The sequence below is a fragment of the Leptidea sinapis genome, chromosome 5, assembly GCF_905404315.1.
Source record: "Leptidea sinapis chromosome 5, ilLepSina1.1, whole genome shotgun sequence".
Taxonomy (NCBI): domain Eukaryota; kingdom Metazoa; phylum Arthropoda; class Insecta; order Lepidoptera; family Pieridae; genus Leptidea; species Leptidea sinapis.
Window position 1 is genome coordinate 3,480,881 of NC_066269.1, and position 23,660 is coordinate 3,504,540.

At 36.4% G+C, this 23,660-nt stretch overlaps 1 protein-coding gene across 2 annotated transcripts; it reads right to left on the reverse strand.

Moving 5' to 3' along the window:
- Nucleotides 1-80: 80 nt before the first annotated feature.
- LOC126964705 (uncharacterized) lies at nt 81-22,460 on the reverse strand. Of its 2 annotated transcripts, none has more exons than XM_050807981.1 (6): nt 22,333-22,460; nt 20,299-20,606; nt 8,988-9,195; nt 6,871-6,999; nt 4,888-5,233; nt 81-4,289 (listed from the first exon to the last, which is right to left on the reverse strand). In XM_050807981.1, the coding sequence occupies exons 2-6, from the start codon at nt 20,507-20,509 to the stop codon at nt 4,203-4,205; spliced, it is 981 nt and encodes a 326-aa protein (XP_050663938.1). In that variant the 5' UTR covers nt 20,510-20,606; nt 22,333-22,460; the 3' UTR covers nt 81-4,202. The 2 variants fall into 2 exon arrangements, with proteins under 2 accessions (XP_050663938.1, XP_050663937.1); XM_050807980.1 differs by lacking the exon at nt 22,333-22,460 and adding an exon at nt 22,126-22,303.
- Between the last annotated feature and the right edge of the window lie 1,200 nt (nt 22,461-23,660).

Sequence of the window (23,660 nt, forward strand, 5' to 3'; positions counted from 1 at the left end):
AAAAGGTCGCCAAACATTTCCGAGTGGCGTTGTATATACGTATATTATATTAACTTATACAGATAACATTAAAAGATCCATTCAAATTAATACTTTATTTCGTGGCAGTAACGATCAAAGTCTATTGTATACGCTCATTAGAAGCTAATTGATTATGATGCGACAAAGACGGACGTCTCTTTTGCACTTTTCGTCGGCGATGTATTTTGTTTTCGCAAAATTATTAAAAACAAAGTTTTCGCAAAGTTAGTTACGGAATTTCGTTAAAAGGGACCTTATCAAAAAAATGATACTCCATCCACTTTAAGTTTGGATATGCTGTTATTTGGACAGTTTTTCACTGAACACTTTGTCATTGCGTGGCGTTGTATTCTAAGCGCAGTCGAAACACAACTCTGCCTAAAAGACGCGTTTTGCTTCAGACAGTTTTTGAGCGTCATTATGAGTCTAGTTGTTTATTGTATGTCATATACGATATATTGTGATTATTAACTGATAAATGAGAATTTTAACGACCAATACCCTACCATTATTTTTCACCAGCACCTGCTCGACTCATTTGCTTCACTAAATTGTTTGCATTGCAAATAATAATCCTTTATGAAACGAACTAGAAACACAATAAAATCGATATTTTCTATTCAAGTTATTTCGAAGTCACCATCGTTTTTGTGTCAGCTACCTATTAGAGTATAGTGTATTACCTAAATCTTAAATGTATAATATAAAGTCAAGGTATGCAATTATTAAAATCCTCGTCAATTTGTTATGTTTTAAAGTGATTACCCTCACTTCTGGGATTAATTACACAAATAAAACTGATTTTTTTTTATGAACGATGCGGGACTCGGACCCGCGATGTCTCGCGTTCTGTGCTAGCGCTCTTTCCACCCGAGCCAACCGTTTGAGTAACGCATCTTTTATAAAATCTTGTATGCTTTGTTCAACTCTCAGGTTTATTTGTGTAAGATTGACGTCGCTTTTCAATATATTAATTGGACAGAGAACATGAAAAATTGTAAAATTTTAAACATTAAAATCAATTTCTATTTCGGTAAAAATATCGATAAGACAATTGGCACGGGATATCATTTATAATTAAAAGCTGCCTATTAAATCATAGTTCATAATAGATAAACTATTAATGATTAACTATGGCATCATAATTACGTTAAATCTCATCTAATTAATAATTAAACGTAAGTATTTACGAAGCAAAATTTATAAAAACCATTAATTACTCTATGATAATATAAGTAAAACATACATTTAAACTGTCGGAAAAAACCAGACAAATTTCATCTAAATTTTATGAGCATTTTTGAATTGAGACAGTAGTGCATCAGTCGCTTAAATATTTTTTTTATTATATTTTATTAATTATACAAATTAAATTTGTAAACAAAATTTATGAACAATGCGAGACTCGAACTCTTGCGTTCCGTCCGAGAGCTCTTACCTACTGAGCCAACCATACGAGTGACGCATGGTTCGTAAATCTGGTTCAATTCTCGGGTTGTGGTTCAACCTAAGAGCGATCGGACGGAACCCGAGAGGTCGCGGGTTCGAGCCCCGCATTGTTCATAAATTTAATTTGTATCTATCATGCAATAAATCAAATGAAAACGAACGGGCTATCATTGTGTTCGATATTCATAAACTTCATTATGATCAAGTTATTTGTACAGATTTGGCTGATGCAAGTTATATATTACCTACTTTTTGCTTAGATTGTTTCGTTACAGTATGAGGGTACTTCAAAAAAAAGTAATAATGCTGCTAACAATGTAGCAAAACATTCCATTAAATATGTAAAATTCCATAATCAGTATCGTCTACACATACACATATATTTATACATCGCAACACGTAGAAAGAGCACTGGGCGGCAGTGGTGGGGATACGTGGGTACAGTCACGCACGAAATTACTTCATTTTATATATTTTATTAATTCTTAAACGCAAAGAAATGCGATAAAAACATTATTGTAAAGTAACCCTATATAAATTTACTGTACTGTAGGTACTTAAAAGTAAAACAGCGTAAACTCAAGTACAATGATCGACTAACCGACCAATGGCGTGATGCCACTGATATCCCCTCCGCGCCCCTTACCCTACCAATGCCAATTTGGTCGAAAAATTATTTCAGTACCATCAGCCGTACTCATTTAACATTGCGATACCCACTCACATAAACCGTGCACAATACACAACACACGATAACTCCATCAGTCTTCTATTCCGTCACTACATAATCACATTACAATGGACCAATATAATAACCTAAACACATGATGGATTTGGTACGGCCGGACCATCGAACGGTCCGGTGGACGTTTTTGAGCATCGATTGTCGTACTCGGTACGGTCCAGATGGTAATATAGTAATTTTGTGCGATGTACGATGCGACATGCGAATATAGTCCGCTACGAGACCGCGTCCGATGGTTCGGTCGGACCAAATCCGATCATGTATCTATAGCTTTTGTCAATGAAGTAGCGGACTCACGTGCGCAATAGAAGTAATACAAAAATTTGTGACATACCGATCCTTGTGGTAGGCTTGTGAAGGCGTATTTAATAGATTAAATGCACAACAAGTATGGTTTATTTAGAGGAAACAATAGCAGCAGTTTTTCCTTATCTACGTTCTCGAATATTTTCCCTATGGTTTTTAACCCTGAGATCAATTTTTTTTTACATAATTTCAACATGATCATTAAGTGTGTCTGTTTTGCTTTTTTCAAAATTCTTTTAAGCAAGTGCTAGATTACTTCAAACAGTACTAAAAACGGATAAATCATACAGGCCGAAAACAGAATCCTAGTATACAAATTCAACAAAAGAAAGCGGGTTTTTTTTTTTCAATCCAATAATTAAATATATAGAGAAAAGTCTATAGCGATTTAGCTACATAAGTATTTTAAATGAGTGAGTTAGAGTAAAAAGCTCTCTATTAATACTGTATTTTTAGTATATTATTAAGTTTTATTTTTTATTTTTGTAATACTTCTATTGACCCGTGGCGTTCGCTCTACGTCTATGATAACAACCTTCAATACGATATGTTTTGCGTACAATATATAAAATGGAAAGCTCAACATGTTTGCTGATAAGTGGCAATTCTATTACCGACACACTAACACTCAAAAAGTTTCAGTAATAACAGATTAGCAACAAAATTAACTATATTTATATAAATCGGCTTCAATCAAGATTAATTGTTGTTGGTTCGGACTAGTTTCAACCTAATACGAGGTCCTTCATATATGTATATGCTTTTACAAATTGGTACCAGAAATATACAAAACGAATGTGTTACGAAATTAAAAGGAATTTTTAAAATATGTTTGTGTGGTAAAGGTTATTATAACATCAATGATTTTCTTAAGGGTATCAGGTAACAGACTGGGAATGAAACGAACACCCTCAGGCGCTTTGATTATAATTTTTTATGGTACGATATTACATAGTAATCTATATTTTTATTAAAAAATAAAGTCCCCTGAGTTTTTTTACGTCCGTTCATCTCAGGTGTGAGGCAGACTATTTTGAGTGGGTTGTAGAAATGACGTTCAATAAGTGATTATGAATAAAAATATTTGAATTTAAATTCATCATGGTGAGTGTAGTGAATTCAAGGTCGCGCCCCATCTAGCACTACGAATTTGCGCTCATATTACGCGAGTTGGACAAACCGGCGGTAAAACCGATTTACATAAAATATAGTTAATAATGTGTCACGAAAGTTTTGTGAATTTAACAACTTATTCAAGTTCTTTAATTAATTCTATCATCGTTCTGTCACAGTTCACAAAAAATACAGTACAGCTGCGTAGAGCAAAGTTACTCTGATACCAGAACACATTACCATCCATTACAAGATAGGTACTACATTACAAATAGTTGTAGAAGAAGTATATAAATCTCCCTAGAATTAATGAAATATCGAAATAATATAAAAGTGATACATAAGGCATATTCAGTGCTAGAAAAACACATCGTTAAATCATTAAAAATAATGATAAAAAAACAATAACATCACTACCACTATAGGTGGTATTGAACGGTATGATTCTAGAATGTGGCTCGACATCTAGTTCGGTGTAACAACGAACAAATTTCTATGGGGTAACGTACAGCGTAATATTATGTTGTAGATAAAATGTTATAATAAATAGTAGGTATAATTATTAATCTCACGTCTGTCGCTCGACTGCAAATGTGTACGAGTGATCTCTGTCCAAATCAAATCTGGATCGTTTCTTGATAACTGGCATCTGACCCTGAAAGTGCAAACTTAAATCAATAAAATAAAAATACTAGAACCCATCACAAAAGTGACATTTCATTTTAGTATGTCATTTCCTTAAATAATTTATACGTCTAGATAGTCTCTTACTGCTAGACAACCGATACTCGCGATTTGTACGTCATTTAGTGTGTGTGCATTGCTCAAATAGAGGTTAACAGTCCACCCACAATTTTTACGACGTTTTCACAGTTGTCACGTTAGTCAGTAGGTAAAGATAATTGCAATAGAATTTGTATAGACTTATTCTTTAATATATTACTGTCGAGTGTCCTGAGTGGCGCAAAGTTTCTTATGTTGGCAATTTAGGCCCACTACAAGATGGACTGACGATCTGGTCAAGATCGCCGGAATAGGTTGGATGACGGCAGTGCAGGACCGATCGTCATGGCGATCTTTGGGGGAGGACTTTGTCCAGCAGTGGATGCCTTCCGGCTGAAATGAGATCCATATTTTGAAGTCACCAACCTGCCTGCCAAGCGTGGCGATTATGGCAAAATCCCCCCAAAACGAAAAATGACATTAAGAATAAGTATAATAGATTGATAACTTCATAAAAAACCGGTACTAACTAGAGCATCACTGGGCAGCCCTCGTAGCTTAGGGTTGAGCACAAATGGCACGCCCTCCATGCCGCTGTATCCTCCGAGCGTCTGGTAGTTGGGGACTCGCGGTAGTGGCGCGGGGCCTTTCTTCCTCGGGGCCTTCTGCGGGGAAGTGGGCCCGGCTTTGAGAGGGGAGACAGGCGGACGGGGCGCGGGTCGGCCCGGCTTGATGTTGTACGAAGGACTCAGCGCCTCGTAGTCGTGGTCTGTTGTGAACTCCTCTATGTTGGGGTACGCGCTCTTGAGGTTAAGGCCGTTGAGCTCGTTCACCAGCGGAGACAACTTCGGCGGCCGATCGGGCACTTGCCGCAATCTGAAACAAATATAAGATACGACTTTATTTATAACAATAAGGGACTAATGTAGTGCCGCTCAGGGTTCTCTTGATAAACCCAAATTTTCTGAGCGGCACTACAATTGCGCTCGTTACCTTGAGACATAAGATTTTAAGTTGCCCAGTAATTTCACTAGCTACGGCGCCCTTCTGACCGAAATACAATAATAAGTAATGCGTACACATTACTGCTTCACGACAGAAAGAAGCGACGTTGTTATACCTATAACCTAGCCGACATCTTGTGCAAAGAAGCCTCCCACTGGTAAATTCCCTTAGTGGCGTAAGACACTCTTGGGCATGGGACTTCCCTACTACTTATTTTATGCCCCGGGGAAGCACAACTACCGTTGACATGTGACTAAATAATATCTACACTAGCAACACGCAAGATGGCCGTTTTGTAATTTATGCGCAAGTAAACCTGCCAAATCGTCTATACCAGACCACGCAGTAAGGATGTCAGCCGATATTTCCAAAACCCAAATGAGGCTAAACTTACTTAGTACTACAAAGCTGTGGAAAGAGCTTCCTTGTGCGGTATTTCGGGGACGATACGATACGGCAACGCTCCTGTGATTCCTCTGGTTCTGCAAGATAATGTGGGCGGCGGTGATCACTTAACACCAGGTGAACCGTACACTTTTGTCAATCCCGTCCACGTTAATCAACTTTTTCCATAAAAAAAAACTTCCTATTACCAGCTATGACCCCGTGAAAAAGTTATTCAGGTAAGAAAACGTAATTATTGGGGTTGAGCAGGTTATCATCTGCAAAGCATTTCCTGTAGATGGAGCCACAACCTGAGAGTTGAACAAGACATACCAAGATTTAAGATCGATACGTTACTCCAACGGCTTAGTTGGTAAGAGGGCTCGGACGGAACCAGAGAGGCGCGGATTCGAGTCCCGCGTCGATCAAAAATTTATCACTTTAAAATAACATATTGTTTATATATATCTATACTAGCCGTTCCCGCCCGCTTCTCTGGGCGAATTTTAAAAGGAAGGAACGTTGGAATTTGAAAAATAAATAGCCATCTAGGATCAATTTCGACAAAACTTTCTGTGTTTTATATATTTTTTATATTATTTATCCATATTTTTAGATGGATTCGAGAATGGTTTAGATTCACAATTGAACTACCTCCTAAACGGCTGGACCGATTTTGATGATGTGAATTTGGTTCAAATTCTCAATTCCGTCCCTATAATATAATTCTCCTGCTCATGTGTATGTGATTTTTCAAATTTAAGACGTGTGTACAGGACAACGTGTGTCGGGTCCACTAGTTAACATATACATGTATACATAATATAATAATAATATTGACACACTTTTTACACAAATTATCTTGCCCCAAGTTAAGCATATATAGCCAGTGTTATGGGTTACAAGACAATGATATATTTAATACAATATACTTACTTAAACATACATTAATTCATATAAACATACATAAATACATTTAAACATCCATATTCATCATATAAATGCTTGCACCTACCGGGATTCGAACCCGGGACCTCCAGCTTAGTAGGTAGGATCGCTAACCACTCGGCTATACAGGTCGTCAAATATATAGATTCAATGTGTCTGTGTGTCAGTGCGCGCACCTCCTGTTAGCTTCGGGCGTGACGTTAGAGACAACGTTCTCGTACTCGTTGGCCTGGTGCGTGGGGGAGGAGTCCGCGCTGCCGTCCGCTCCACTCACCTTATAGCACACCACCTTGCCGTTTATCTCGCTGGAAACAAATTATTTCAACTTGTAGAAGGAGAGTAGGTAGTTTCGGGGGCGAGATATAGCTAGATAGCTAGGTTTCAATTTAAAAAATGAAGTTTTATTCGTGTTTTAATGAGAAACAGCTACAATAAGATTAGTATACAAAGGTAAATTTAGCCACTATACAGGGTGTCCCAAAGTTATGGGACATGAAGGGAAAGTACCTTAAATATCGAAGATAGGCGATTTTACTGAAAGAAGACTTTATGTTATTTTTAAAAGTTAGTACTTCTGCATTAGGTTCGATTCCCAGGCGAGGCAAGTAATTTTTAGAAAATCTTTGAATGCAGAATTACTAATTTGTAAAAATAACATAAAGTCTTCTTTCAGTAAAATAGCCTATCTTCGATATTTAAGGTACTTTCCCATCATGTCCCATAACTTTGGGACATCTGTATACAAGACTATAATAGCTCTGATGGGACATTGGGTGATCCGAAAAGCAGAAGAGCACGGTTCGAATCCAGACGTCCTATTAGGTTTTTTCTTGTTCAAGCTTTTGTACATTCTTAAAAATTCGAGCAGGTCTCGGTCGTCCAGATATTAAATCTATTGAATTAAGTTTAAAGATAGTGCTTTTAAATAGTCACTATAAATATTTCTTTAAAATTACTCAATCTACCATATGTTCGGCAAAAGTAGAGCTCGTGAGAAGCACATACGACCAACTCAACGGCCACCTTTTCAATCAAATAGGGTATTTTACAATAGGTGTAAATTAGTTTGTAAGGTGCTGCATCCAATATATGAATCGTATTTAAATAAGATCAAATCTATACTGATATTATAAAGCTGCAGTGTTTGTTTGTTTGTTTGTTTGAACGCGCTAATCTCTGGTACTACTGGTCCGATTTGAATGATTCTTTCAGTGTTGGGTAGTCCATTTATCGACGAAGGCTATAGGCTATTTTTTCAAAATTAGGGATCCGTTATGTATCTGAATTGTATTTTTCGTGATTGACGGTTGACGAGCAGTCTTTTGATTTTTTATCAATAAAATATTTTGACTTTGATATTAGACCGAGGGACGATGGCTGCTAGGGAATGGCATACATTCTGTTTCTTCTCTTTCAGGATGCCAGGTGTGGCAATAAAACAATTTGTGCCTAAGGGGCCACACAAAAATTACGTCACACAAATTTTATAGGTTTTTAACCCCCCTCCCCGTGCTTGTCACAGGTGGTCACATTTGTGAAACCCTCCCCTGCTGTCACGTCACATTTTTTATATTATTGTATAAGTACTAAAATGAATACATGGCTATTTGCCAAAATTTTCTTTAGATCGGACAACGAGGTGTTACTCGCCAATGACTTAAGCCTACATAGACCGAGTTAGTAATATTTCTTAAAATTTTCTTTTACTTTTTAACTTTTTTAAGTTATTATTTTACATTTTGGCATGTGATGTTCCAAAGCTTTTCATACGCCTATCCCTTGTCACACAGTGTCCCATTTGGTTCCCCCCCCCCCCCCCTCCAATAAAATTAGTGTCACGTAATTTATGGATGCCCCCTTATATAGCGTAGCATAGACATCTGCAATTTTCTTATTTGTGTATATTCGGTCATAACAAGGTTTGGTGGGTAAATTTAAATTCATCTTTCTGACTACCCTCATTTTTTTGCAATGCAATGGCGAGATATCTCGAGCCAAGACTGCGTTACTCTTGTTTGTGACAATTGAGTGCCGTGCTCATTCAAGGAAACCAAAGCAGAGCAATTATGAGCAATTATGTGGGAGTTCACGGTGACTCTTCTAATTCTATTTTTACCAGTGCCTTACATTGACCGACAGTTTCTAATTAGAATCACCATTTTTTTATTATTAACTTTCAAAATACAGTCCCACTGAGGTTATCGTACAGTGTGTTTGATTTGAATTCACGCTGTGCTCTCGCAGGCAGCGATGACTGTATGGAGTAGGACCTCTGCAGTGTGGTCCGACGTACCCGGCGAGCAGGAACCCTTGCGGTGCCGTCTTCATCCGCGAGCACACGATGACGTCAGTGACGGGCGGAGCAGGTACTCCTGCCACCAGGCGCGACACGCGAGTGCACAGACGCCGCTTCCCCGCGCGACCCGCCACGCTGTAGCCCGCCGGAGTGGCCTCGCGCTCGCCCAGGATCATCACGCCGTCCATCACATACCCGGGAACACCTGGAACATGTTCCAAGTAAGCCTTCAATTGGCTCCATCTAGAGGTTATAGGTCTCCATCCATAGGTTCTCAACGTGGATGATAACGCCCAAGTAGAAGACCCAGAGAAAATTAGGGGGCATTGAGATGGCGCAGATGGGTAGATTAAAAAATATAGTCTAAAAAGGCAAAAAAATACACGAAAATACTTTAGAAAAAAACATATTCTCAAAGTGGGCGGTGAGCAAAATAAGGTTGAGAAACTATGATCTAGAGCATAGGTTCTCAACGTGGACGATAACGCCCCCTTGTGGGCGTTTGAGACTTTCGGGGGGGCAGTAGAAGACCCAGAGAAAATTAGGGGGCATTGAGATGGCGCAGATGGGGCGTGGGTAGATTAAAAAATATAGTCTAAAAAGGCAAAAGAATACACGAAAATACTCTAGAAAAAAACATATTCTCAAAGTGGGCGGTGAGCAAAATAGGGTTGAGAAACTATGGTCTAGAGGATTTACTTTACAGTTGACAACCTGCTCAACTCCAATAACAATATATTACGAAATTGATTTGAGATGTCGCGCTTTTAAATCTAAACAATTTGTTACATTTAAAGCCACAAACTAAGAGTTGAACAAGACACAGGTACCAAGATTTACGACCCATACATCACTCGAACGGTTGGCTCATTTGGAAGGAACGCTCAGACAGAACCTGAGAGTTCATGGGTTCGAATTTCCACCGTTCATGAATTTTGGTTACAAATGGAGAAGATGAAGGATATAACTTCAAAAGTAACAAATTGTTTTGTTATAATTGATATGACCATAGACTTCAATATACTGGCATAATATACAAAAAAAAGTGTACCAGACAGAAGAACATGTCTAACGGAGATACGGCAAGATAAAAAAGTAAATCGAATCTATTGTTAGAGGAAAGGTACGAAAAAGAATGCTGGGAGAGTTTCTTGCGCCGCTTCTTCCCCCTCAGAGCGCCATTTGTTTCCGAAGCGGTAGTAGTATATTAGAAATGACATCAAAAGGAATTCTAAAGAAAATAAAAGCCTTTTAGTTCTAAATCTAATCGCCAAGAATAGACCAAATGTGGGTATTGTTATCCCTCCTTTTTATACGCTTTATATTAGCTTCACCTGTATGTTTGTAACCGACTTCTTTGGGCGCGATTTTGACCCACATTAAACGGCTAGTTTTCGTTCAAACTTTGTAGATTTATCGAGGACATGACACTAATTTGATAAAATTATTCAATGTTTCAATTTGCAAAATATTATTTTTGTTAATTTATATAATTTTCATCTATAGTCGATAGGGCAGGAATTGTTGTTAAAGTACTTAATAGTTTTAAAAATACGCTTTTATTTATAGAAAATTTAACTAAAAAATGAAAAATAAATAAAAGTTAAAAAAAAACTAAAAAGCACGTTTTATATAAAATTCAACTTAAAAATAGAAATCAAATTTAAATTGAAAATAGTGTAAAAAAAATATATTTAATTGTAAGAACGTTTTATATAAAATTCAACTTAAAAATAGAAAACAAATTTAAATTGTAAAAATAGTGTAAAAAAAATATAGTTAATTGTAAAGAAAGCGTGGGGTGCTTTTTAAAATATTATTATTTTTTAACTATTATATATATCGGCGCAAATACTACAACACACCTATTATAAAAACGATAATAATTCAGTTAAACAAAGTTTAGTTAAAATTAGTTCATTGTGATGTGAAATTATTGTAAAAACAACACGAATTGAAAACACGTGCACGTGCGCCGGGTCCTATAAATACAGCCGCATATATATATTTTTTATTCTTACATATCTTAGAATAAGTTGTTAAGTATATAACCAATGTATGTGTAAGTGGTATTGTTATTTTACGAATATTTAATAATAACAAAAAGTTACATTCACTTTCCTCCTGTCATCATATTGTCGTTATATGGAACATTGTTGATGTCCCAATATGGAATACTATTACAGCATAAGCAAGTTTTTATATTGGTGATTTACTACTATTTCTCTCTTTTGCAGATTATATGTAATTAACATGGCCCTACCAGTTAAAAAACCGAAAAGCATGGGACAATGCCAATATGAAAAATGCTATTGAAGCCGTGAAACCCCAAACGATGGGTTTAAAAAAACTGCGCAAACTACATATCAGATAAATGTCGTGTGGTCAGCAAATCAATTAGAATATAATAGCTGATTAGTCACAGTCAGCCATTGGTTCAAGACTGGAGCACGCGATCTGAGAATAGGGTTGTCAATTTTTTCTGTTAGACGTTGAGTATTTCTGATGTCAGAGAGGATAGTAATAGAGTATAAGGATATTACTTGTCACATTCATACAATACTTGACTGGTTGCGTCTGTGTTTAGAAATCATCCATTTCCATTTCAGTTGGAAGACGTCCACTGCTGGACAAAGACCTCCCCCAAAGATCGCCATGACGATATATTGTCTGTCATGGTTGTGCCGTAATCACCGCGCTTGGCAGGCGGGTTGGCGATCGCAGTTGATGGTGGTGCTATCTCGGAAGCTGCCCATCCATAATTATATGTATCCCTTAGTCGCCTCTTACGACACATACGGGAGGAGATGGGGTGGTGCTATCCTGGTGCGACACCACACTCGAAACACTCGTGTTTTATGGGTATGGGTACCAGTGTATAGTTCGCTAAATAAAAAATTTCTTAATGTGGGCTGAAATGTTCAGACTTTTTACTAAGAGTATTCTAACGTGGTATTAGGGTTACTCTTTTGGAGTAGACCTACATGAAACAGAGTAAAATACCAATTTAACCAGTGGGAGGCAGGATACCGGATGCAGGAAGGGCGCCGTAGCTAGTGATATTATTGGGGAAATGAGACTTAACATATTATGCCTCAAGGTGACGAGCGGAATTATAGTGCCGTTCAGAAATATTTGGGTTTCTCAAGAGTCCTGAGCAACACTGCATTGTAATGGCAGGGCGAAACAATTACCATCAGTTGAACGTCCTGCTCATCTCGTCCCTTACAGTCATAAAAAATAATAATTCAAATTCAAATATTTTTATTCAAAATAGGATTTAAAATCACTTATTGAACGTCAAAATCTACCACCCATTCAAAAGAGACTGCCTCAGACCTGAGAAGAATGGGCGCAAGAAACTCAGCGGGCTTTTTTTAAGGCGCGGTCATACCTCAATATCAACTAAAAATGGTTTCTTAGAGGGTCGATTACAACATAACGCAATGAAAATATTACGCGAAAAATACATTACAAAAAGAAGGACTTAAAGAAAAATTTGAACCAAATAGAACGTTTATATATAATTTGAAATGTCGAATAAAAAATTTGAAAGTTGCTTCCCAAAAATAAAGTTTGGAATTTAAAATCTCTGACTTTTCAGCGATAACAACATTCTTTCTTTAAAGAATTTAATAGAATTAGTATTTTTTTAAAACTTAAACCGAACAATTATCAATTCAAAACAAAAGAAAACCAGTAAAATAAATGCCCATTTTCAGCTTAGCGTCATGATCAACTCAAATATTGTAACTATTGGTTGTAGCGTTTACAATCCAAGTCAGTCCGCGCCTTAATATAAAATATGGATTACAATGTAATATCGTACAATAAACATTTATAATTAAAGAGCCTGAGGGTGTTCGCTTTATTCCCAGTCCGTGGTGTCATTAAGAAAATCGTTTATGCTATAATAACCTTTGCCACACAAACGTTTTTTAACAATTCTTTTAAATTTCGTAACACATTTGTTTTGTACATTTTCTGGGATCATATTGTAGAAGCATATTCATCGCCCAACAAAAGACTTACTAACTCGACCTACTACTAATACTATAATATAAAATAATAATATATATCTTAATATATATAAATCTCGTGTCACAATGTTTGTCCTCAATGGACTCCTAAACTAATGAACGGATTTCAATGGGGATTACTTCATGGAGTGCAGTTTAGTCCAACTTAAGAGATAGGATATTTTTATTTCGATTTGGGACCCAAAATTATTTTTATTTCCAATATTTGTTTTGTTTGGACATATTTTCTGTGAGAGTATTTTTGACGCGCGGTTTGACAGTTCTGCTGTGAAACAATTTCATTATAACAACAAGGAGCATATTATTATGTTACAATGAAAAATTATTGACAAATTCATCAAAAACGGTATTTTATTTATTATGTACAGAACAACGTCTGTCTGGACAGCTAGTATTACTATATATTCCAAAGTACGGTTAGCAACCCTATCTGAGAATGGCGGCGCATGGAGCGTAACGGTTGACCTTCTTTCGTAAACGGGAGCCTTGTTTTCTTGCCGTTCAGTAGACGCATTCGGTAATACATCAATCGAACTTCGAATATCACCCAAGCCAACACATGCATGTCTAAAGTAAACTGTAGAGTCTACAATTTCGAGTTCTCTAGTCAAATGTTTATTCGTGTGATCACAGACACCAGATTTTTTATGACAATTAGGGTCGAGACGAACAGGACGTTCAGCTGATAGTAACTGATACGACCTGACCATTACAATGCAGTGCCGCTCAGGATTCTTGTAAAACCCAAATATTCTGAGCGGCACTATAATTATTGCGCTCGTCACCTTGAGACATAAAAGGCATTTAGTTTCTCAAATTTGAGTCCTTTAGAATTATTTTTAAAGTCATTTCTAATATACTAGATACTACTACCGCTTCGGAAACAAATGGCGCTCTGAGAGAGAAGAAGCAGCGCAAGAAATGAGATAAGCGTATGAGAATAGCGGCATAAGATGTTAAGTCTCATTTTCCCAGTAATTTCACTAGTTACGGCGCCCTTCAGACCTTAAAACAATCATGCTTACACATTACTGCTACAGAGCAGAAAAACGCGACGTTGTGGTACCCAAAATCTTGCCAGCATCTTGTGCAAAGAAGCCTCCCACTGGTAAATGCCCAGTGGCCTCTTACAACACCCTTGGGCCTGGGACTTCCCTATTATTGTCATACATCCTAGTCGACATTAGACGAAGCTTTAGAGCTCGATGCATCCAATATACGATAATTTATATTTACACAGTTTATCCGTTATTAATTTTTATGAAATACTAGCTGTCCCGGCAAACATTGTTTTGCCATATAAATTATTTTTAGTGTTTGACCGTTTTTTCTCAGACTTACTTACTTAAAGCCGACAACCACGACCACGAAAAAGTCTTTTCATTTTTCGGGTTAATTATAATATAGCATAAGACATTCATAAAAAATGTGGCTCGAAGCGAGTCACATTTCTTGTGTAAGAAATTTTTTAAAATCGTCTCAGTAGATCCAGAGATTATAAAGAGAGAAAGTATTTTATTTAATCATCAACATTTCAATGTTTTTAAATTAATTTGCTATTCGGAATGGAACATTATAGTTTTAAAAATTATAGCCTGTGTGTTATTCTGGTGTGTAAGCTACATTATTCTAAAGTTTCATCAAAATCGATTCAGTAGTTTTTGCTTTAAAGGAGTACAAACATACATCCAGACATACAAACTTTCACATTTATAATATTAGTAGGATAGTAGGATTACATATTATTTAAACACCTTACAAACTAATTTGTTTTGTATATTAATACCATTGTGGTGTGTGGTAAATGGTGTAAAATGTTCACACTATTGTATACCCAGTAAATAAGTTATTGTAACACTGTAAGTTTTCCAAATAAAATAAATAAAAATTGTAAAATACTCCATAGATTGAAAAGAGTGGCCGTTGAGTTTCTTGTATGCTCTTCTCACGAACTTATGGTAGATTATGAAATTTAAAAGAAATATTTATAAATGAAAAACTTGACTATATTTCACAGGGACACCATAGCGGCGCAACCAATCGCTCCACGATGGTGTCAGATGTGTGTAAGCGCTTAGTTTAAGCCAAATTGAATAAAGTTTATTTGACTTTTAATAAAATACTATGTCTCGATAAGTCTGATTGGTTTCCAGTTTCTGATCAATGAGAAATAAGAATCAATGAACACGGATAAGGTTTCGTATTAAATCGCTTACATGAGCTAGTTCAATGTATCCTCTTACTGTACTCGTTAAATATACATACATGAAGTACACGACAACACTTTTAATGTAATGTGATAAAAATGAAGAGATATATCTTTATTGCACACCACAAAATAACTAAATATAACAAAAATCGAGAATACATAAGGGGGCGTCCATTAATTACGTGAGGTGTTTTTTTGAATTTTCTGTCCCTCCCTCCTCCCCTGGTGAGATGTCGTGTGATTTTATTCAACCCCCTCCCCCATCCCCCAATCTCACGTGAGATTTCGTAAACACGTTGGATTGTTATTGTAAAAAGAAAAAAAATCGCTTCGTGCTTTTATTTACTAGTTAAGACTAGTAATCAATATTGCTGAGAGTTATAAGTGTAATAAAAATTTAACAATACAAATCGTAACTACTGTGATTAATCCATGGAGCAACATGCGCGGTCTCAAGAGAGACCATTGGAACCAACATGTCCATATGATTAAATGGATGAAAATAGTATATTTTTTTTTGTTTCAATCAGAAAAAAATAGCGTTATATTTGCCGAGCCCCCCCCCCCCCCCCTGAACATCTCGTAATTTATGGCCGCCCCCTAAGCAATAGGCGGCCTTATCACTTAAGAGCTATTTCTACCAGGCAACCTGTACTGAAGTAGTTTTTGTTGAAAAGATAGTTTAGTTGAACAGAAGGTGGTGTAATCGATATACATATAATTTAAACAAACACATACAGTATAAAAAAAAACCAAGAAAAGAACTAATGAATTTGTCACAGTGATAAATAACAATTATGGAGCATTGTTTTGAAAGATTAGAGAGTTTGAGCCTTTTTGAATTCAGTGGGAAGAGATTTCCATAGGTTAACAGCTTGCACAGTAAATGAATTGTTAAAGAAGTTTTATGAACAGATATACAAAACAAGAGATTATGGACAGACCGAAGATATAGTTGGTGAGAACTTAATGCTGAAAATTTTTCCTTGAGATATATAGGAATTTTCGGTTTAAAGAACTTTAATTTCTCATTAAGACTGTCGTCACTTACATGAGAACATAAAATCAGTGAGTGAGAGGCGAATTTGCTCTTTGCTGCTTTCCGGTTTTTAAGGCGGTGGTCCAAGTTACAAGATATAGTTTATTGTTATTATGATAAGATGTTTTTATTCAATTACTGAGACAGAGAAGTATATGGGAATTCCAACGCAAGCGGATAGGGACCTATTTGAGCTTTTTTGCGAAATTCAGACACGTGCTCATACAATACATAGTCCAAATATAAAACGAATACACATGTTCTGCAATCGTTCAAAATTATCTGGTGGTTTGAGTATATTATGGACTTGACTATATTTAACCGGGACACCATGGCGGCGCAACCAGTCGCTCCACGATGGAGTCCGTAAGCTACCAAACTAGACACCATACAGACACCAGAGTCACAACACCATACTCAGACAGTATCAAAATGAACCTCGAAGAGATAGCACTACTGCTGTGTGTAAGTAGGAAAATAAAGTTTTAAAAAAGAAACAAATATCGGTTCATCCTTATTATTTAGCTTTAACGTTTCATTTTTAAATTTCTATCGGATTTATCTGATGAGGAATTATTCTAAATTGATGGTCTACTTTGAATTTCTATAATAAACCTTTCTGTATCCAAAATATCCAGCGTATGCAATAAACAAATTAAAAAACAAAACACAACTGTGCACGCGTGTTGCACGAAAAGAGTTAGGAGGGTCACTGGCGGCCAAGTGAGAGATACCATACATCATCATCATCAGCCAGAAGACGTCCACTGCTGGACCAAGGCCTCCCTCAAAGATTTCCACGACGATCGGTCCTGCGCTGCCCTCATCCAACGTATTCCGGCGATCTTGACGATACAACATACAGCTCTAAGTAATTAGTGGTGTCTACCAGGATAAAAATAGCTCTTAGAGACACAGAGATTTAGAATAGAGTTACAAAAAGAAGAGTATCTCTAACGGAGATACAGTAAGTCAGAAAGAGATCTTATTCTTCTTAGTTCGAATCCCAGAAGATGAATATGGATGTTTGTCACCGAGCCATGCATCTTTATATGTATTTATGTATGTTTAAGTAAGTATTGTATTAAATATATCGTTATCTTGTACCCATAGTCCAGGCTATGCCTAGTTTGGGGCAAGATAATTTGTGTAAGAGTGTGTCAATATTATTTATTTATTATTATTAGTCGATGCTATTTACTGTCTTAGGGCTATATTTCACCGAGAAACCATGGCTGCGCAACCAGTCGCCGCTACCAACAAAATGTATAGAGCTCTATAAAGAGTTACTGACCTGGTGTCCGTTGGGTAGCGCAACTAATTTGGTGGCGCGACCAGCTCGGACGCGTCATGACTTTGGAGTCTGTATATATAATATAATAATAATATTGACACACTTTTTATACAAATTATCTTGCCCCAAGTTAAGCATATATAGCCTGTATTATGGGTTACAAGACAACGATATATTTAATACAATATACTTACTGAAACATACATAAATTCATATAAACATACATAAATACATTTAAACATCCAAGACTCGGAAACAAACATCCAATATTCATCATATAAATGCTTGCACCTACCGGGATTCGAACCCGGGACCTCTAGCTCAGTAGGCCTACCTATTGTAATCTAATCGCTAACTACTCGGCTATATAGGTCGTCTATGGTATGTTGATGTCTGTATGGTATCTAGTTTAGTAGCTTATGGACACGCGACTGGTTGCGCCACCAAGGTTTCCCGGTGAAATATAGCCCTTAGTATCCGTATACCTTTTTTGATTATAATCGTCAAATCAACTTATAAATAGCTGTAATACAATTAATAGCTCCAGTTTTTTTAGTGTCCAAAATCTGATTTAATTACATGTTTTCTCTGTATTGTTTCAATGATACCTACATATTTACTTAATGTGGATTATTGTTGTCACATGGGCAATAAACGCTGCTATGATCAACAACAGCAAAATGTAAACATTTCTATCTATGTAAGTACTGTGATAGTTTAAACAATTTATTATGTTTTTAAAGTGATAACCCTCACTTCTAGGATTTATACACAAATAAAATTTGAAAGACAAATTTTTATGAACGATGCGGACCTCGAACCCCCCCGACCTGAGAGTTGAACAAAGCATACAAGATTTTATGACCATACGTTACTCGAACGGTTAGCTCAGTTGGTTAGAGCACCGGCACGGAACGCGAGAGGTCGTGGGTTCAAGTCCCGCATCGTTCATAATTTTTTTTTTTCAAATTTTATTTGTGTACTGTGATAGTGATTAAGAGCTGTTTAAATAGTAACATAAATATAACGTTACATAGTCAGGTATAATATGGACTGGAAATATAATATTACTAGCTTTTACCCGCGTGGAATAGTAACTTTGGGCAACATTAATTATTTCTTAGGATACTTTGCAAATAATACACATACAATCTGCTCTATTTCAAACAGCTGGCGGCGCTCTTCTACGTTACAGCGAATATCCCTTGTCATTGTGGACAGTCTCTTTAATAGTAATTCCCTGCGAACTTTAATCTCCTATGTTTTCATCCACATGTAGGTCAAAGTTTCAAAATTCCCGACCAAATGTTTATAAATTACTTCTTATCACATGCCTAAATACAAATTCATGGTTTTATCTCCGAAAATGACGAATTCCCATGCAAACTTTCATCCCTTATTTCAACCCGTTTATGCCCATTTTTAATAAAAACATGGTAGCTTATGTCTTTTCTCTAGGTGTAGTCTATTTTTGTACCAAATATTATCAAAATTTGAATGCGGATCGAATACGGAGTTAGGCGTGAACGCGTGACTTTTTTGGACTTTTACCACACGAATTTTTATACCCTATTTCATCCTTAGACAGGTCGAAATTTTAAAAACGGTAGACTATAAATATCCTACATCTTAATGCTCTATATCAATTTATTTATTATCAAGTGCGTAAATGCAAAGTTTATGTGTAAGTTAAGGTGTCACCTTCGATAATGACGAAGTTCCATACAAACTTCCATTCGCTATTTCAACCCCTCCAATTCCTCCAGGTTCTCAATTCGTCGGTATGTTTTTTTTATGTTTGTTACCTCAAAACTTTCGACTGGGTGAACCGATTATGATAATTATTTTTTATTTGAAAGCTGGTGCTTCCCGTGTGGTCCCATTGTAATTTGGTCCAGATCTGACAATGGCATCTAAGAAAAAACCATAAAAGTCTTAAATTTGCTATACATACGTATAGCAAAGTGAACGATAAATTTACGAATTACTCAATATCGTGCCAACCGATTTCGATGATTCTTTTTTTATTGGAAAGGATATACTTCAAAGATAGTTTAGTGAGAGTTTGGTTAGGTCCTGATTACGGAATCCATGACAAAGTAACGGAACTCTTCAATTCTTAGGAGCAAATTAACGATACTCGGCCGAATCTTTTTTATGCTATTCGGTATAACATAGTTATGGTCAAGTAATTCTAGTAGTCGAATATGATGATCAATGGGACTTCTTAACGACTTACAGTAAGGGTGCGATCTGTGGCAGTATTTCTAACTGTCTGTAATCAAATTGCAAAGCACTTATGTTCATTGCTGCATTGAAAAATTTAGTATATCTACACATATTTAGACAAATTGTTAGTTAGTTTACTTCAATTGACTAAAAATCATAAAATAAAAAAAATTAACACAAAAACAACCAACTTCAAAAACACTATCCCAAAACAATAGATGTCCCTTGAACTCACCCAAATCTTTTTAAACGATTATAACAGAGGGAACATTACAAGAACATCATGTATTGCTATTGCCTTTTTTAGAAAGCCAACCTATATATGATACATGGATGAACAGCCTGGATTTTTCCAACAGTTGTTTGGTAGTTTCAGGAATAAAAATAAAAACTTCTATTCAAAAAAGAAAAACAGAGATGAAAAAGACATTGCACATCACTATTTGAAGTATTTGTAATGGTGAGACTTAAATTTAGTTACATATTTCAAAAGTTACCTTCAGATTTAGACAAGCAGATGTAGTGACTCGGCTTCTTGCCGAACAGGCCAGCTTGTCTAAGAAGACCAGCGTCAGCATCTTCATCGTAAGTTCGGCTCACCGGCCAGTATCCAGCTGGGCACTTAGCAGCACTCTCAACTATCTGCAGTGATAGGATTGGGCGCTCATCAGGAAGCGCACCTCCTAATGCCGACAGCACTTTGGACATCTTTAGGTGCTTATGTCATAACGGCAAATGACGTATATTATCAGTTGTTATCTTATTAAAATCTTCAGCCTATGTTCCAAGTCTTTTGTTTTAGTCTCTGTAATAATTATTTGTAACATGACAACATACACATTTTATATGCCAGGCAATACCTATTACCTACAAAAGGGTTTACTCTCAATAATCTGAGTTTATATTTAAATAAAATTCTTGTGTTCATTGTTGAGGTTATCTGAAATTTAACCACTCATATAGCCCATTGCTTCGTGATCTTGTCCACTGAGCTAAAGGTCCCAGGTTTGAACCCCAATATGTGCTGACATTTATATTTGATGAAAATAATATGGAAGTTTGTTTCTAAGTCATGGATATTTAATTTTACAGGTTGTGCCTTGTTTGAGGCAAGATAATTTTTGAATTGTGTGAATATTATTCAAAAAAGCTATTGAATTGATTGACATCACATATTGTTAATTAATTGTTGGAAAGTTTTTTTTATGGAATACGAGGACAAACAAGCGTACGGGTCACCTGGTGTTAAGTGATCACCGCCATCCACATTCTCTTGCAACACCAGAGGAATCACAAGAGTGTTGCCGGCCTTTAAGGAAGGTGTACGTGCTTTTTTTGAAGGTACCCATGTCGTATTGTCCCGGAAACACCGCACAAGGAAGCTCATTCCACAGCTTTGTAGTATGTGGAAGAAAGCTCCTTGAAAACCGCACTGTGGAGGACCGTCACACATCCAGGTGGTGGGGATGATATCCTAACTTGTGGCGTGTAATAGTTATAGATTGTCTAGCTATTAAGGACAGAACCACATCTAGTACTTATTGTGATCTTACAAGGTTTGTGGCTTTTTATGAACATTTGTCTAGTACATAATTTATGTCACTTGAAATATATAATCTTCAGAATTACCAAAAAAACCTTATGTTGTCCATAAGAGGAATAATATCAACAGCATTACATCTTTATAGAAAAAATCTATGTAAATAAGAACTTTAATCAGTTTATACACACATGAGTTTCGTTAAGTAGCAGAATAAATGGCTGATTTATTCACAATTATAATATATATCATTTTTTATTCAATTTCAGACATATTTAATTGTGTTTCAGTCATAACAGTATCTTATTGGTCACTCAGCTGTTCTTACTACCCACTTCAATCATTGTAAGTTTGTTGAACTTACACTCACAAAGACATCACTGTTGTACTAATTGGTGATAACATTGATGTTTTGCAATACTCTTTGAAAATAATTTGATTAATATGTTTTTATAAGTTAATATAAAGTTAAAATATAAGTTTTCAAAAAAAGTTTTATATCTTTGCAAATTTCAAAAAAAAAAAAACGAATTATAGATTTGTACAATAGTACAACAAAATATCAATAGAAATTTAAGTGTGTCAAGAACAAATCTGATTTGGCAAAGTTCCACCAAGCTATTTCATAATATAGGACATAAATAAAATACTATTGGATGCTGACCGCCACACAATTGAGCGCTTATCTCAATTTTAATTAAACCAATTGCTTTCTATAGAACAGTGACCCCTTTAGGACCCTTATAAACAAAACTCGATATTTTAATGTAACCTTAAACCTCACCGTTATAATTATACTGTGATTTGTCACAATTTGTATCACATACTGATAAAGAAGCACAAGTCGCTTTTAATTAATAACAGCAATTGTTGAATCTCAACATTTTTTCTCGATCAAATAGGATTGTTCACTTCACAGAATGCAGGCAGCAGGATATCACAGAATTTAGTTTTCTATTATAATAAATAATAAGCCGTATGACAATCTCACCTGCACTTAAACTTGATTTAAATATTTTTAACAAAACAAACACTATACATTATTTACGTTTATTTTTCAAACAAAACATTTTTTTCGGACAAAAACACACACACGGTTCACAATTAACAACAGTCAACTGCAAAATGCAAACGCCAAAGTCCAAACATGAAACAACTGACAACTGACAATTCACCAAGTGACAACAGAGAATATGTTCTCACCAATTGTGTGGTTTTATGAAACCACGATACAAGTGAAATTTATTTTTTCACAATACATATTAATATCAGCTACTTTACTTTAACTATACAAAATATGTGGGTATATAAATGTGCGTGTGGTGTCGCACCATAATAGCACCACCCCATACCACCACGATCCCCGTGGGTGTCGTAAGAGACGACTAACATAGGATACATAGAACGATGGGCAGCAGCATCCAGCAACCAACATTTACTGCGACCGTTAGCCCGCCTGCCAAGCGTGGCGATAATGGCAAAAACCTGTAGCTGTACCTACAACCAATAACACCCGCGACAATTCCCTCTGGCAGTTCGCGAGACGCCTTAAAAACGTACACACCCCTCTACCCTGCTTCAGCACCCCCTCGGGCCCCGCCCGGTCGGACGCTGAAAAGGCCGAGGCCCTAGGTACACACTTTGAGCGACAGCATAGACTCACCGTGGATCTGAGCGACCCCGACACCGAACGCGAGGTGTCGCGGTCTCTAGACCACCTTTACAAAATAAACGGACCGACCGCACCTACGCCAGTTGTACCTCGCGAAGTCAAATTAATTTTAAAAACCTGTAAACCGCGAAAAGCCCCCGGGCACGACGACATACAGAACATACTTCTAAAACACCTCCCTTCAAAAGCAATAGACACCTTAGTTAATATATTTAATGCGTGCCTCCGTCTCACCTATTTTCTCTCGTCCTGGAAAATAGCAGTAATCACCGCGATACACAAACCGGGAAAAGACCCCACCTCCCCCGCGAACTACAGACCAATTAGTTTACTTTGCACACAAAGTAAAATATTAGAAATTTTAATAAATAATAGAATAAACTTACTTATAGAATCAAACCTACCTGAGGAACAATTCGGTTTCCGAAGGTCACACGCGACTACTCACCAACTGGCGCGCGTAGTCGAACATATAACACACCAATTTAACTTGAGACACCAGACTGGTATGGTTCTACTCGACCTTGAGAAAGCCTTCGATACCGTCTGGCATGATGCCTTAGTTCACAAATTATTCGAAGCACAAGTCCCCTTTGAATATTGTAGAATAATAAAATCATTCCTTACGAATAGATTTCTTAGAGTTA